The 17,320-nt window shown below is 41.7% G+C and overlaps 1 protein-coding gene across 1 annotated transcript in view; it reads right to left on the bottom strand.

Annotated features, from left to right (window-relative positions):
* LOC124623192 (DNA-dependent protein kinase catalytic subunit-like) overlaps positions 1-17,320 on the bottom strand; it is a 565,210-nt gene that overhangs the window by 424,696 nt on the left and 123,194 nt on the right. Inside the window, exon 12 of the mRNA XM_047149022.1 lies at positions 12,161-12,346. Coding sequence (XP_047004978.1) covers positions 12,161-12,346 — 186 coding nt within the window. The remainder of the gene's footprint in view (positions 1-12,160; positions 12,347-17,320) is intronic.

Raw genomic sequence — 17,320 nt, 5'->3', positions numbered from 1 at the left:
GCATCTTCACTATATGGTGAGTAGCAATTTTCCTTCTCTAATATTGTCATGGTCAAAGAATTTCTGTCGGAAAGGTAAACAGAAAATGAAAGATGTCAGCATATGTGGAGGAGAAGGTGCAGATTATTTGAAAACTATAATTAACATCTGAAGCAATCAGCTCATGTGTGTAATCAGTATAATTTGGTGCAGCAGCAGAGGCAATATGCAATAAGAACCATCTCGAATACTTGGTCTTAATATTAATTGTGGTAAATGTAAGTGTTTGTGTACAGTGCAATCAGTATATGGAGATAACTATCTGTGTCATGGTACAGCCTCTTCTAGAATTAAGGAAATGAAACGTTACACATAGTTGCCTGGAGTAATGTGTGCAGAAAGAATAAGCAAGATTTGTATTATACAGCCCTTCAGGCTAGAATCTCAAGCAATTTGATGGAATACAGTGAAATAACAGTTTTCTTTAAGCGACAATTTTGTCTGATCAGTAATGAGAGTTAAGTTTGCCTTAGCATAAGGATCTGTTACTGTGGTGTGTTTTTCAGTAGAATCAATTTTGCTCTAGATAAGAAGAGCAGGTGTTTATTTATCAGATAATGAAGCAAATAATGAAATAATAAAATTAATAAAGTTAGGGTCTTAATGGTTAGGGAGCCTGTCTTCGCAGTAGGGATATTTTTTTGAGAATACTCTCCACTAGCTAACGAGGTAAGAAATGTAAGTAAAATAATGGAGCTGACAGGCAAGATTGGGTAATGAAAAAGATGACTGTATACAAACAAAAGTGGTGTAACTATACTGATGATCTATTTTTGAACTAGGCAACATTGGGTACTGTGTGTATTGTGCAATTCGTGACACTGCGTCTGGGAATGAGAGCTTAATAAAAAGACCAATATTTTAGTGAGATACAAGTCCAATAATGTTTCATCACTGGATCTATAAGTTATCTGAAAACTTCTATTTGTATGGTAATACTTGGACAATGAACAGTAATTTTTGATAACTGTGGTGCTAGAGTGATGTGAATATTCTTACAGGTCAACTATTTGGTAACATTCTGTGATTTTGTGAGGATTTAAGTTTCTGGTTGAATGTGAGCTGAGTGGAGAAGTAGGACAATGATTTGATACAACTTTCATCCCCTTAATTTTGATTTGAGTAGTTATTAAGTTATGTGATGATGACTCTATTCTTTTTTCATAATATAATAATTAGTAAATCTATGCTACAGCACACCTTGAGTTTTTGCTAGAGATAAGGTACATATTTTGGACATTAAGGTCATATGAATCCATAAATGGTGTAAATTTCAAACCAGGACTTGATATTTTAGTGATTTTGCAAGTGGAGAAGAAACAAAAATCTTTCAAGTTTAATCAGTTTCAGACAGAGTCATGACCTAGTGCAACATTTTATAGTGTAATGTGCACTTGATACCTTTCGTACTATAGTCAATTTTAGTGCTAATTATTGTGATGTTATGAGAACTATGTAATGTATTTATTTATGATGTAATGATCATTATTTGCCATTAGCATGAAACATTTTTTTCTTATACTTAGAAATAAAAGTGAGTGTATTACAGTAGGGTATTTTTTCTGCTTTTTTATGTACTGTGGCGGAGGAGAACCACTCCAAGGGAACTGACAGCAGTGCATTTTCTTACTAACTGCCACTTTTTTTTTTTTTAAGAAAGACAGGACTTGTATAAAGCGAAATATATATTAGAATGTAATCTTTGTTTACCCTAAAAGGGCATTACCTATGATGAAGATGGCCAATTTTTATTAAAAACGTAACTTGTGGGTATTTTGTGTCATTGTACAATACACTATACGTAAATATTTTGCATGGCCAGTTCATATAAGTAGGAATTTGGAAAACATGTGTAATGCAGTTTTCAATAAGATTTCTATGTTATATTTTTTTGTGTGTAGATTGTTAAATCCACTTTTTGCGGTCACTTGTGGTCATTGAATTACCTAGTCAGTTACTTGCAATATTTATCTGGTCAATCCAATGAGGGAGTAATGTGACGAAGCAAGCTGGAATCTTTTTACTTCTCCTCTTGTTTTGCTATCTGCCTCCTTATATTCATTTTTTCAGTTTTTGCCTAATTACCATTAACATAGGAAAGCTGACTGAAAATTAATGCCGCCACCTTCGTAACTCTTCAACAGTTGGCAGCATTGGTCTGTGGCAGCTACTGGCTTGTACCATAGCCTCTTCTCTATAGCTCCAATTGGCGGGAAGCCTTAGCATTGAATGGTAGCATTGTTACGGTGTAAAGTATGGAAACCGGCACAGACGGTCAGTCAATACAATTTAAGCAATGTGCAGTCACTGAATTCTTGACAGCAGAAGCTGTCACCCCAAAGGAGATTCATCAGAGAATGAAAGCAGTTTATAGTGATTGTGTTGATGTGAGTGCTGTGTGTCGTTGGGTGAGTAGGTTTAAAGATGTTGAGGTGGGCACATCTGATCCGCGTGACTAACAAGGAGTTGGGCATCCTGTGACAGCAACCACAGAGTTTCACAAGCAAAATGTTGACAGATTGATTCAGGACAATCGTCGTATCACTCAGAGAGAAATTCGAAGCACAATCGGCATTTCACAAGAACGTGTGGGTCACATTATTGCTTTGCTTGGCAAACCACACACTTCATGTGCCACCATGGCAGAACTTCAAAGACTGAATCTCACCATCATACGGCATCCTCCATACAGTCCAGATTTAGTACTGTCTGACTTCCATCTCTTCTTGATAATGAAAGACGATCTGCAGGGATATGATTATGCTTCTGATGAAGATGTTGAGAGAACTGTAAGACTGTGGTTGCAGAAACACAGTGTCAACTTCTTACGTGGCGGCTTCAGAAAACTTGTTCATTATTGGCAGAAATGCATTTAATTGGCTGGTCATTATGTGGAAAAGTGAATATTGCTAATTAAAGATCCCATGCTAAGGATTATTTCTGCGTTTGATTTATTAAAATATTTACCCATCCAAACCCAATTAATGAAGATGGATGCATTACTTTTCATTCAACATTCGTACACGAGTATAATCTGCATTTCCATAAAAAGAGAAAGGCTGACCCTCAGTTTTAAAGAATATAGAAGACCTTTTGTTCCCTGAAGCACAACAGAAATTTTACCTTGTTCAATGTTTCTTGATAGTCGACACTTCAAGCATTGAACCTGGATTCTCTAATCAGAGCACTGAACATCACATTCAGAGCACTGAATGTCATGTCCCAACCATTTGCCGTTGCCAAGCTGCCACAACAATTGTTCAATTCAATTTGCTTCAATTCTTCATCTGGCTTTCTTTCTTGATGTGTTTGAATCCCGAATTCTTTTATTTCGTATTCAATCACATGTGATTGCCAACACCACACACCCACACACACACACACACACACACACACACACACACACACACACACACACACACACGCGCGCGATTCGTATGTTTTCAACACAACACAACATATACAGCTATATACAGTTATTATAATCAAAAAGATCAGCTTACATTAGATAAATTTCACATACATTGCATGGAGCCGAATTTTTTAAGGATGCAACCCACTGTTGTGAATGGTTCACTAGTGTCATAAACATAACAATCTTATACATTGTAATGGTGCAGCGAAGTAGTCAGAGTATAAACCTGATGTGTGGGGTGTAGGTTCAAAGCTCATCAAAGGCTGCAATTTTTAAATCTAATCAAAAGACTGATTATTATTTTTATTCAATTAATTGGTTTAAATGTAATTTTTTTATTTCCAACACTTTGTCGCACATCATCATACTAACTTTTCTCTTTGCTCTTATTTTTCTTCCTATGATTCTTTTTTTGTTTGGAATCTGCCTGTACCACCTATAACCTGCTTCCAAGTGCCAACCAGGACCACTCATATTGGTAACACGGCAGCTCATGTGGTCAGTGTGAGGATAGTTTCAGCTAATCAATTATAGCGAGAAATTACAGTTCGCTTTTCGGGCTGAAACTAAATTTTTTCTGTCTTGAGTTTGCCCACAGATGTTAGCTTTAATTGTCATTTCAGAGCTATTGTGATTTTAATTCTGTCTCAGATTGTTCACCACCATTTTCTTGGATGCAATGCACAATATGAGACTGTGGTTAAGTTAGAGCACAAGTTAAAATCAAGGGCTATAAAACACATCATCTGCTGCACTTCAGTCATTAGTCACTTAAAATCAAGTGTCGCAAAACATCTTGCACTTCTACCACACAGCGTGGTGGCTGCTTTCAACATTGCTCCACTTTATACATTAACAGGATTTTGAAGTGATCCGTTGTCTTTGTGTGTTGCCAGTAACCAAGTGGTAGCTGGCAGCTGATATGACAACATTGTAGCAGAAAGTGACAGATGTCAACTATCAAGTAATTTTAATTGGACTATACTTCGATTCATTACCCATTAAGACTTCTAGAATCTCTTACTTGCTAGTATGATTCCATGAGAATCTTATGAATGGTTGCTTCTTTCACACAGGTGAATTTCCTTCTCGGACAAAAGTAAATTGTGCAAATAAAGGATAGTATTCTGATGGTAGTGGTTGTTATACTGACCATAATGCTATCCCGTCTACGTTACTCTTGATATTTCCGTACATGCTGTAACATTTGATCTATCAAAATTTGCCTTTTCTCTGATCAATTCTTCTGTTGTTTGTAGAAAAGTGTAGGGTGGGGTGGGGGTGCAGAGTGCAGGATGAAATGCACAGGGCATATTCCAGTGATTTGAGATGGAGATCCTGATGGAGGGAAGTAAGAGGCATTCCACCCGGCAATCCCACCCAAGGGCTGCTATCAGGAGGGACACACCCCTCATTTGCAAAGAGGAGGGGTGCATAGGATGGTCAGGGAATTGTCGAATGGCAATTACATAAGAAATCAGGAGTTGGCTCCATCGTATTCGTAGAAGGGGAATCCCTGCATCTGCAACGGGACTGTCAACAGGACTGGTGCAAAAGGCACCAATAGCCAGACGCACCCCATAATGATAAACAGGGTCAAATAGTTTCAGAGTGGAAGGAGTCACTGAAGCATAGACCTGACAACCATAATCTAGTCTGAGCAAAACCAGAGTGTGGTAAATATGGAGAAGAGCAGCACGGTCTGCATCCCCAGACGTGTGGGCCAGGAGGCAGACAGCATTAAGCTTCTACATGCTGGTACTCTTCAGGCGGCAAATATTGGGCTGTCATGTCAGCTTTTCATTAAACAGAAGGTCCAAGAAATGGGACTGTGCTATAACATCCAACAATGGTTGCCTAAATAAAGTTCTGGATTGGGGTCTGCTGTAGGTCAACAGCAAAAATGCAAAACCCAGGTTTTGGAGGTAGAAAACTGGAAGCCATGGAAAAGGGCCCAGGGGATCATCAGATCGTGCCTTAGAGCTAGAATTCAGCAGATGCTACTGAGTGGGAGCTGCACCACGTGCAAAAATTGTCAACATACAGTTCTGGGGTAATCAGAGGCCCCCAACAGAGGTTACAAGCCCATTGATGGAAATGAGGAAGAGTACGACAATACAGCGCCCTGTGAGATACTGTTCTCCTAGATCCAAGGTGTGATAAGTGAAGTGCTAACTCCAACTCTGACGAGCCAGTAGGACAAAAACTCGTGGACAAAAATCTGATGGGGGCCATGAAAGCCCCAATGATGGACAGTAACTAAAATGTGGCAGCACACCCACTTTGTATGCCATACATAGGTCAAACAAAGACTGTGACAAGGTGTCAGCGGTTAGTAAGCCTGGCAGATTGCTGTTTCCAGTCTGAGTAAATGGTCAGTTGTACATCATCCTTACCAGAAGCCACAATGATAAAGGGACAACAGGCCCCAAGATCTGAGTACCCAACATAATCAGAAGCTAAAAATCCTCTCGAGCAGTTTACAAAGTACATTGGTCAGGCTAATCAGTCAGTAGCTGTCAAGAGACATTGGGGTCTTTCCGGGCTTAATGACAGGGAATAAATACGCTGTCTCGACACTGGAAAGGGAAGGCACCTGTAAGCCAACTGCGGCTGAAGACCCTGAATCAATGTTGCCTCTGGGGAATGTCCAAGTGTTGGATCATCTGGCTGTGGATGGAATCTGGGGCTGGGGCTATGTCATTTGAAGAGGTAAGGGCTTGCAAGAATTCCCACTCAGTGAACAGCATATTATAGGCTTCAGCTTTGTAGGGGTTGAAATAGAGAGGGGTTTCCTTCAACTTGTCATTTCTGCCAGAGAAAGGTAGCGAGATAAAAAGAGGATGCTGATGCCATCACGAAGCGTGTTGCAGGGGGATCTGCGAGGACTAACGGATCAGTACACATAGCACCCTGTAGGGTAAGATCTTGGACAGCTGATTGTTGCTGGCAGCCCAGAAGGCTACAGAGCTTGGACAAAACCTGCGATGAAGAGACACACGTCCCCAAGGAGGAAACATAGTGCTCCCAGCATTCCCTTTTACGCAAATTAATAAGGTAGCAAGCCTTAGCACGGAGACCCTTAAAAGTAAGAAGACTGGTCTGTGAATAGTGTCATTTAAATCACTGCAGTGCCCGTCGACGGTCCTTGGTTCACCATGCTACCAGTCGACGATGAGGAGAACCTGTGGATACGGGGATAGCAGTGCGATTGGCATGCAGAATAGTGTCAGAGACATCTTGCATGACCACATCAATTTAATCGGAGAGAGAGGTGTCAAAGTACACAGCAGACATATGTAAAGGCCAACTGCCTCTAGGGAATGACCAATGTGGGGGCCTGTCTGCCTGGCGATGACAGGGGAATAATAGAATCACCAGTAAGTGGTCACTGTCACAGAGATCAGCATGGGGTGACCAATGTAGTGAATCCGTGAGAGCAAGGGAGGAAATCATGAAGTCAATAGCGGAAAAGGTGCCATGAGCGGCGCTGAAGTGTATAGGGGAGCTGTCATTGAGGAAACAAAAATCAAAGTCTGTTTTTTGAGTCATCTGTCTTCCAACTGGTTTGGTGCAGCCCACCACAAATTCCTCTCCTGTGACAACCTCCTCATCTTAAGAGTAGCATTCGCACCTACGTCCTCAATTATTTGCTGCATACATTCCAATCTCTGTCTTCTTCCACAGTTTTTGCCATTGACAGCTCCCTCTAGTACCACGGAAGTCGTTCCCTGATGTCTTAATAGATGTTGTATCATCCTACCCCTTCTCCTCTTCAGTGTTTTCCACATATTCCTTTCCTCTCCGATTCTGCACAGAGCCTTCTCATTCCTTACCTTATCAGTCCAACTAATTTTCAAAATTCTTCTGTAGCACCACATCTCAAATGCTTCAATTCTCTTCTGTTCCAGTTTTCCCACAGTACATGTTTCACTGCGATACAATGCTGTGCTCCAAACGTCCATTCTCACAAATTTCTTCCTCAAATTAAGGCCTATTTTTGGCACTAGTATACTCTTGGCCAGGAATGCCCTTTTTGTCAGTGCTAGACTGCTTTTGACGTCGTCCTTGCTCCATCCATCATTGGTCATTTTGCTGCCTAGGTAGTAGAATTCCTTAACTTCACCTGTTCCATAACCATCAATCCTGATGTCAAGTTTCTTGCTGTTCTCATTACTTTAGACTTTTTTCGATTTACTCTCAATCCATATTCTGTACTCATTAGACTGTTCATTCCATTCAGGTCATGTAATTCTTCTTCACTTTCACTCAGGACAGCAATGTCATCAACAAATCATATCATTGATATCATTTCACCTTGAATTTTAATTCCACTCCTGGACCTTTCTTTTATATCCAGCACTGCTTCTTTTATGTACAGATTGAACAGTATGGTGGAAAGACTACATCCCTGTCCTACATCCTTTATGATGCAAGTACTTCGTTCTTGGTCAGCCACTCTTACTATTCCTTCTTGGCTCTTGTACATATTGTATGTTACCTATCTCTCCCTATAGCTTATCCCTATTTTTTCAGAATTTTGAACATCTTGCACCATTTTACTCTGTCAAACACTTTTGCCAGGTCAAAAGATCCTATGAATGTGTCTTAATTTTTCTTTAGTCTTGCTTTCATTATCAACCACAATGTCAGAATTGCCTCTCTGGTGTCTTTACCATTCCTAAAGCCAAACTGATCGTCGTCTAACAATTCCTCTTTTTTCCCCCCCATTCTTCTGTAAATTGTTCTTGTCAGCAATTTGGATTCATGAGATGTTAAACAGATTGTGCAATAGTTCTCAGACTTGTCAGCTCCTTTAGTCTTCAAAAGAGTGTGGTATTTTTCTGCAAGTCCAATGGTATGTCGCCAGACTTATACATTCTACACACCAACATGAATAGTCATTTTATTGCCACTTCCTCCAATGATTTTATAGATATTCTGATGGAATGTCGTCTATCCCTTCTGGCTTATTTGATCTTAAGTCATCCAAAGTACTCTTAAATTCTTATTCTAATACTGGATCCCCTATCTTTTCTAAATTGACTCCTGTTTCTTTTTCCATTGCATCAGACAAATCTTCCACCTCTTAGAGGCCTTCAGTGTACTTTCATTCCAGCTACCCGCTCTCTCTCTCTCCTCTGCATTTAATAGTGGAATTCCCATTGCACTCTTAATGTTACCACCCGTGCTTTTAATTTCACCTATATGCTGAGCCAATCCTTCAGAAAAACATTTCTTATTCAATTCCTCCATGTTTCTCATGCAGCCCGTTTGCCTTAGCTTCCCTGCACTTCCTATTTATTTCATTCCTCAGCACCTTGTATTTCTGTTTTCCTGAATTTCCTTCTTTGCTTGATCTACTGAAGTATTTCTTCTATTACCCATGGTTTCTCCACAGTTACCTTCTTGGTACGTATGTTTTCTTTCAAACTTCTGTTTGTTGTTTCTTATTGCTGGATCTATAGCTTTAGACAACTTCAAGAGTCTCTCATCATTTCTTACTACTTCTGTATCCCACTTCTTTGCCTATTGATTCTTCCTGGCTAACCTCTTAAACTTCAGCCTACTCTTCATCACTATTACATCGTGATCTGAGTCTATATCTACCCTTGGGTATGCCTTACAATCCAGTACCCGATTTCGGATTATCCGTCTGACCATGATGTAATTAACTGAAATCTTCCCGTATCACCTGGCCTTTTCTATCCATCGAAACGGCACTTCCCCACAGGAGATGCCGAGCATTTAAGTCCCCGAGGAGGAAATATGGGGGCGGGAGTTGCTGGAGTAAGATAGGCAGTTCAATATAACGAAGTGACCTACCCAGAGGGAGGTAGATATTGCAAATGGTGATTGCTGTGGTCATTTGCATTCATCCCGCTATTGCTTCCAGTCACTAATGACATTGAAGCGAAACTAAGTGCAGACCTTTCCAGATGCTATCACAGGGCCGGCACGGTTCCAACAGAATGTCCGATAATCACAAAACATTGAAGAGTGGTCATAACACATTTCTTGAAGAGCAAGATAGAATGCAGTAAAAGACGAAACAACGTGTTGCATTTCTGGTAGGTGACGGTAATATTCAAGTGCAATTCGACTGGATTATCACGTGGTGACATTACACATTAGACATACAGAAGCCGAGGGCAGGTCATGTCACCAGGTCAGTGGTCATCACCAACGAGGATGGGGTGACATCCACAAAAACATTAGGGCTGATTCGGAGTGAGAAGGAGGGGGCGGACTTGCAGTGTTTTTTCTTCTCCCTAAGAGGGAAGGAGGTGGTGTTATCAGTTGGATAATAGGTAGCAACGATGTCCGGGTTGGACCGAGAGCGAGTGGCTTTGGGGCCCTCTGAGCACTGGTTCCTCACCCAAACCGGGGTAGCAGGATTCCTCTCTTGAGAACATCATCATGGAGGGGAGTTACGAGAGGAAGCCCCACCCTTAACAAGAGCCAGAGAAGAGGATTTCTTCTCTGGCCGAGGAGGAGGAGGATTTCTTCTCTGGCCGAGGAGGAGGAGGAGGAGGAGGGGTGGATCCTTGAGGGGGTGGGACGGGAGCTGCCAGGCGGGGAGGAAAGCGAAGGGGGTGGGACAGCAGGGGAAGGAGAGACATAACTGAGGCAAAGGTAGATGAGAGATTCACACAGTGAAGTCAGTCAAACTTCTTCCGGGCCTCAAAGTAGCTACGACAGTCAAGGTTCTTTATTACCTGGATTCTTTTTTCCTTTGTATATACTGGACACTCCAGTGTATGAGCATATTATAGACCAAAGCAGTTTACACATTTAAACGGTGGGGTGCAAGGGCTCCCCACAAGAAGAGTGCAGCCACAGTTACTACAGATGGGAATGGCATCACATCGCGAAGACATGTCGCCAAACTTGAGGCACTGGAAGCAATGTATGGGAAGTGGAATGTATGGTGTGACATGGCATCTGTGTACCATCACCTTAACTTCCTGGGGAAGGGTATCTCCCTCAAAGGGCTGGATGAAAGTGCTGGTGTCTACATCATTGTCCTTAAGGTCTCTCTGGACACGCCAGACAAAATTAATGCCACACTGTTCCAGATTAGCCGTAAGTTCATCATCGGACTCAAGGAGAAAGTCCCTATGGAAACTTACACCTTGTTTCATACTGAGAGACTTGTTAGAAGTGATATTCACTGGGACGTCTCCTAAACAGTCGCAGGCACAAAGGAAGGTTGACTAGCTGGCAGAAGTTGTATTTATAAGGAGGCAGCCAGATCTCAACTTGCTCAAGGACTCAACTTCACCGAAATTTTCCTCAATGTGTTCCACAAACAAAAAAAGTTCTGGTGGTGGCAGAAGTTTCGCCATCAGCCATGGTACAGACTAGGAACCGCAGTAAGGGTTTCGCCCCAAGCCAGCAGGCTTGGCCCCCACTCCCAGGCGGCAGCCAAGGGGGAAATTTGGCGAAGGCAGAAATGGGAACGGAGACAGAAAAACTAATACCAGGAAGAGATGAGGCCAAGGATGAGCAGCCAGAGAGTTTAACACTTTTCACATGACAAATGTCTGCCCTGGTACCACCCACTCCAATCAGGCATTTGCCTCGCAGGCGCCATCCACTCACAGCAACTGCTGCCTGGCATGATGGTTGTTGCTGGGAGCTTCGATGCCCCAAAAAAATAGGCAACCAGTGCCAGGCTTTCATAACACAGGTACCAGCAGCGTGATGCCTGACATGTTAGGAGGTTCAGACAGATGGGTACAAAGCTGCCTCACCACATGCACTGGCTACCGAGCTAGTGACTTAGCGAGGAAGCAAAAGGGCTATGGCAGGGAGGGAGGGGTAAAGGGAGAGGAAGAGAAGGTGGGAGATCAATATACACCAAAGACACTAGGGAGGGAATTCTTCCCCATCTGGCTCACACTAAACAAAATCAGGAGAATAGCCGGGCGAACATAAATAGGAACACCAAGAAAGGGAAATGAATACGGACAGGGAGGGAGAAGGAAGGGGAAAGCTAAAGAGCTGTGGGCCACCTGGCGGTCCAATGACACTCCGAGCAACAGTCTGCACTCTGCTGCTGAGTGAAAATTTCATTCTAGGAACATCCCCCAGTCTCTGGCTTAGCCATGTCTCTGCAATATCCTTTCTTGCAGGAGTGATAGTTCTGCAAGTTTCGCAGGAGAGCTTCTATGAAGTTTGGAAGGTAGGAGATAAGGTACTGACGAAAGTAAGGCTGTGAGAATGGGTCATGAGTCATGAATCGTGCTTGGGTAGCTCGTTGGTAGAGCACTTGCCCATGAAAGGCAAAGGTCCCAAGTTTGAGTCTTGGTCTGGCACATAGTTTTAATTTGTCAGGAAGTTTCATAACAGCGCACACTCCGCTGCAGAGTGAAAATTTCATTCCAGACACTGATGTTAAATATATGTTCTGCTTCAGGCGATCAAACTTTCTTTTTATCTCAATTTGGAAGAGGCCATTGGTAAGGGGGGAATCACGCTCCAATGGGATAGGTTACACCAATAAGAGACTTGAACATGTGCTATTTGGGAAGGATCAGTAGTCATTTTGTAGTGTATCATAGTATCTGAATGTACCAGTTACTTAATATATCAAAGTACACAAAAACAAACTTGTGGATAAGTGTTTCTCGGTTTTACTGGGAATTCAAGAAAAATCATTAACATATTAATACAGTTTCCATGCATTGTGAAAACCCTTACCAGAAATATTTCTCCTGTTTCCTTTATAATTGGATGAATTATGATTGCAGGACATGACAGAACAAGCTGTAGACTTGCGATAAGGAGATCTCCTGTATATTGCTGAAGTCGTTTCACTGAATCCCACAAAAAATTAACCACATTCCAGTAACACACTTCTCTGGTCTTGTCCACAACTAAGGATTCCTAGAGGAGGGCAAATATTAATACAGCACAATAAATGTTATTAGTTGAGTTAATATTACATACAAACAATACTATGTAAACTAAATTGGATACTTTTCTATGATTAATTATTACTTAATTGTTTTAGTTACTTGTTTTTTAAAATTACTTAATTATTCTATAATACTTTTTAGTTATGAATATAATAGAGGGAAACATTCCACGTGGGAAAAATATATCAAAAAAACAAAGATGATGGGACTTACCAAACGAAAGCGCTGGCAGGTCGATAGACACACAAACAAACACAAACATACATACAAAATTCAAGCTTTCGCAACAAACGGTTGCTTCGTCAGGAAAGAGGGAAGGAGAGGGAAAGACGAAAGGATGTGGGTTTTAAGGGAGAGGGTAAGGAGTCATTCCAATCCTGGGAGCGGAAAGACTTACCTTAGGGGGAAAAAAGGACACGTATACGCACGCACGCACGCACGCACGCACACACACACACACACACACACACACACACACACACATCCATCCGCACATACACAGACACAAACAGACATTTGTAAAGGCAAAGAGTTTGGGCAGAGATGTCAGTCGAGGCGGAAGTACAGAGGCAGAGATGTCAGTCGAGGCGGAAGTACAGAGGCAAAGATGTTGTTGAAAGACAGGTGAGGTATGAGCGGCGGCAAATTAAAATTAGAAATTAGCTGAGATTGAGGCCTGGCGGATAGTGAGAAGAGAGGATATGCTGAAGGGCAAGTTCCCATCTCCGGAGTTCTGACAGGTTGGTGTTAGCGGGAAGTATCCAGATAACCCGGACGGTGTAACACTGTGCCAAGATGTGCTGGCCGTGCACCAAGGCATGTTTAGCCACGGGGTGATCCTCATTACCAACAAACACTGTCTGCCTGTGTCCATTCATGCGAATGGACAGTTTGTTGCTGGTCATTCCCACATAGAAGGCTTCACAGTGGAGGCAGGTCAGTTGGTAAATCACGTGGGTGCTTTCACACGTGGCTCTGCCTTCGATCGTGTACGCCTTCCGGGTTACAGGACTGGAGTAGGTGGTGGTGGGAGGGTGCATGGGACAGGTTTTACACCGGGGGTGGTTACAAGGGTACGAGCCAGAGGGTAGGGAAGGTGGTTTAGGGATTTCATAGGGATGAACTAAGAGGTTACGAAGGTTAGGTGGACGGCGGAAAGACACTCTTGGTGGAGTGGGGAGGATTTCATGAAGGATGGATCTCATTTCATTGAAGCCTTCTATGTGGGAATGACCAGCAACAAACTGTCCATTTGCATGAATGGACACAGGCAGACAGTGTTTGTTGGTAATGAGGATCACCCTGTGGCTAAACATGCCTTGGTGCACGGCCAGCACATCTTGGCACAGTGTTACACCGTCCGGGTTATCTGGATTCTTCCCACTGACACCAACCTGTCAGAACTCCGGAAATGGGAACTTGCCCTTCAGCATATCCTCTCTTCTCGCTATCCGCCAGGCCTCAATCTCCGCTAATTTATAATTTCAATTTGCCGCCGCTCATACCTCACCTGTCTTTCAACAACATCTTTGCCTCTGTACTTCCGCCTCGACTGACATCTCTGCCCAAACTCTTTGCCTTTACAAATGTCTGTCTGTGTATGTGCGGATGGGTATGTGCGCGCGCGCGAGTGCATACCTGTCCTTTTTTCCCCCCTAAGGTAAGTCTTTCCGCTCCCGGGATTGGAATGACTCCTTACCCTCTCCCTTAAAACCCACATCCTTTCGTCTTTTCCTCTCCTTCCCTCTTTCCTGACGAAGCAACCGTTTGTTGCGAAAGCTTGAATTTTGTGTGTATGTTTGTGTTTGTTTGTGTGTCTATCGACCTGCCAGCGCTTTTGTTTGGTAAGTCTCATCATCTTTGTTTTTAGATATATATTTTTTAGTTAATTAGACTACCAAGTTTCTGTTACCTTTGATATGCAAAACTAGTTCTTTTATATTTGTCAATCACAGTGTAAATGCACAGTTATAACCCAACACAGCAGCAGTGGTATTTAGAAAGTAAAGATACATGTGTAATAAAAATTGTAGGAAAGATATTCCTATACAGTTAAATGCCTTTTGCAGCATGTCATCAATCTGTACCACCCACTGCTTCTTAGTATTATTTAAGTGTACACTCATTTTCTACCTATGGAAATATTTTCTAGGAAGCAAATTCACACAGTATGAGCACATTTTTCAAATTACAAATACTTCTTTAGAATTATAATTGAAAAAGGAACCGGGTTCATCGTAAAGAGCTGAGGAAAACTTTGGGATTTTATCCATGTCATGTGAATACATTTACTTATCAGTTATGCACAGATACACTATTAACCACAAAATGAAGAGACACATAGGACATCTATATAAATGAAGGACCAGACTCCTGAGTCTTCGAGGGTTTTACATGTCAAGTAACATGAAATAATTACTAAATTAATATCAATTCAAGTTTTTATATATAATGGGCCTTAAATTCGTAGAAGTCAGAAGAGTTTATGCAGGTATTGTCCAGCCAAATGGAGATGAAAATCGGACAAGATGCAGTTTATCACCTACTCCACGGTCTTTCCAACGCAGTTAATGAAGGCATTACTTCAATGATTACTATGAGATGCATGATCTTACCATGGTTTTGTGAAGAATTTAGTGTTACATACTTTCAAGAGAAATGGTAGTCTTCTACCTCCAAAATGTAGCTGTATAGGATAAGTACGTTCATTAGCAGGAGGGAAGGAAGGAAGAGTCGAGTTTAACACCATGCCGACAACGATGTCGTTAAAGCCAGAGCAAAAGCTTGGACTGAGGGATGAGGAAGGAAACTGGCTTTACTGTTTCAAAGAAACAATTCTGACAGTTGTCCTAAGTGATTTAGGGAAATCAGTGGGACCTAAATCTGGATGGCCGGGCAGGAATTTGAACCACTGTCATCCTGAATGAAAGTCCAGTGTGCTACCCACTAGTCTCCTCTCCACTTTTGTACTCAATTATGTAAAAGTTATAATTCATTAAGACAGTGGTGTGAAGGTCTTTTAAATACTCTACTGAAGGCACAAGCAACGTGGTGTTCCCTATACAGAGTATCTTCATTCTTTCATACAAATTTTTAAATCACTTACGTTGTCCTGAAATATGTGAAGCCTCCTTATCTTCTTGCCAAGACTGGAAGTGTACTGAAGGTTTGTAGAGGTTGATTTCTTCGCAGATTTCATTTTCTATTGCTTCTGTTGACGGGTTTTCTTCCAACTCGTCTGACGGCATTAGTGAAAACAGGTTTCAGACCAAGCATTTTCTTTTATTTCTGTGTAATTGTTCATTGTATTATCTTCAGTTGCAACATTGGTATTGCTGAATGTCTTTGCAGCTAGCTGGCTGGCTAGTTTTTGTCTTTTTCTTTTTCTTTTTTTGCTAGTTTTAGATGTGTTGTCACTGGTGGTTTTTAGGTGCTGTCAGTGCTTACTGTAACTAATCTGGTGTCTACTGGAATAGAAGTAATGCTTCTTGTTTTTGTACATTGTCAGTAACATGTATTTTGCTTGTGTTATTGTATGTGCCTGTGTCGACATCAACTTAAAACAAAGGGTTCTCTTACAACTGGCACAAAAGAATTAGGTTGGGCATCTTTAATACAATGATTATCTCCTTTGCATCATTACAATAAGTTGTTTGGCAACATATTTCCTGAACCTTCTTCCCATCCAAGAATATAGAATAGAGTGGCTCCATGCTGTGTGACTGTTGGAGTAATTAAAGCAGACCTGTGGAGATGCCCCATGGAAAACTAAGTGAATCAAACATTACTGTACCAGTAGTAGTTTCCTTGAGCTCAATATTAACTTCTTTATGAATCTCATCACTTCCAGAACTCCATCACACCCATTATGATTGCAATGCAATGTTCATTATGTCAGAGCATGAAACAACACCTTTACTGACATGAAGTGTGGTGTATCATTCAAGAGTTATTGAGTATTCACTTAACTTTTGACACTTGCACTGTCATTCTGCTTGTTTGTGTTGAGTTTCTGTAAGAAGGGACATTTAATTCTGATTTGGCAGATTTTAAACTTCTAGTGACTGGTTCTTATAGTTTCTGGTCATAATTAAACTTTCCCTATTTAAGTATGTGGCACAACTTGACAAAAAGAAGGGACCGGTTAGTAGGACATGTTCTGAGGCATCAAGGGATCACAAATTTAGCATTGGAGGGCAGCGTGGAGGGTAAAAATCGTAGAGAGAGACCAAGAGATGAATACACTAAGCAAATTCAGAAGGATGTGGGTTGCAGTAAGTACTGGGAGATGAAGAAGCTTGCACAGGATAGGGTGACATGGAGAGCTGCATCAAACCAGTCTCAGGACTGAAGACCACAACAACAACAACATTTAACACGTTATAACACAGAAACTAATTACTGTAGAAGCACCAAACTTAGTAGCATTAGGGTCTAAAATATGGGGTGCATGATTTACATGTATGACAGCACCACCATCCAGTTCCAACTATGGCCACTAGGCGCCGTGATCAGTCATCGTGATTCATAGTCTCACACACCTGACCGCTTGTTGACATGTCAACATGAACTTGGACAAAAGGAGCAGGGTGTTATGGGCAATGCTCTACTGTCAAAACAGCAGTAATGCTGCGGCTGCACTTAGAGAATACTGTTGGCCGGAAGGATAACGGAAGGGTCCTCTTTCTCCACTTGCTGTGCAGAGCATGAGGAAGGAGTTTGAATCAACTGGAGAACTGGACTTCACTCCAGAAAGAGGCCAACGACTGGTTGCACCACAGTTGGTTCATAAAATCGCTGTTGCTACGGCAGACAACGCTGTGCACAGCTTCCAGTCATTAGGCAGTAATGGTACTGGTATGTAATGGTATGATGTACCGTTGCAGCAAATTAAAAGTGCTTCAACTGAATTGATTCTGCATTATCTCTCTTCCCCATCTCC

This window comes from Schistocerca americana, chromosome 1 (assembly GCF_021461395.2).
Source record: "Schistocerca americana isolate TAMUIC-IGC-003095 chromosome 1, iqSchAmer2.1, whole genome shotgun sequence".
Classification (NCBI taxonomy): domain Eukaryota; kingdom Metazoa; phylum Arthropoda; class Insecta; order Orthoptera; family Acrididae; genus Schistocerca; species Schistocerca americana.
This window is presented reverse-complemented; position numbering and strand designations above follow the sequence as displayed.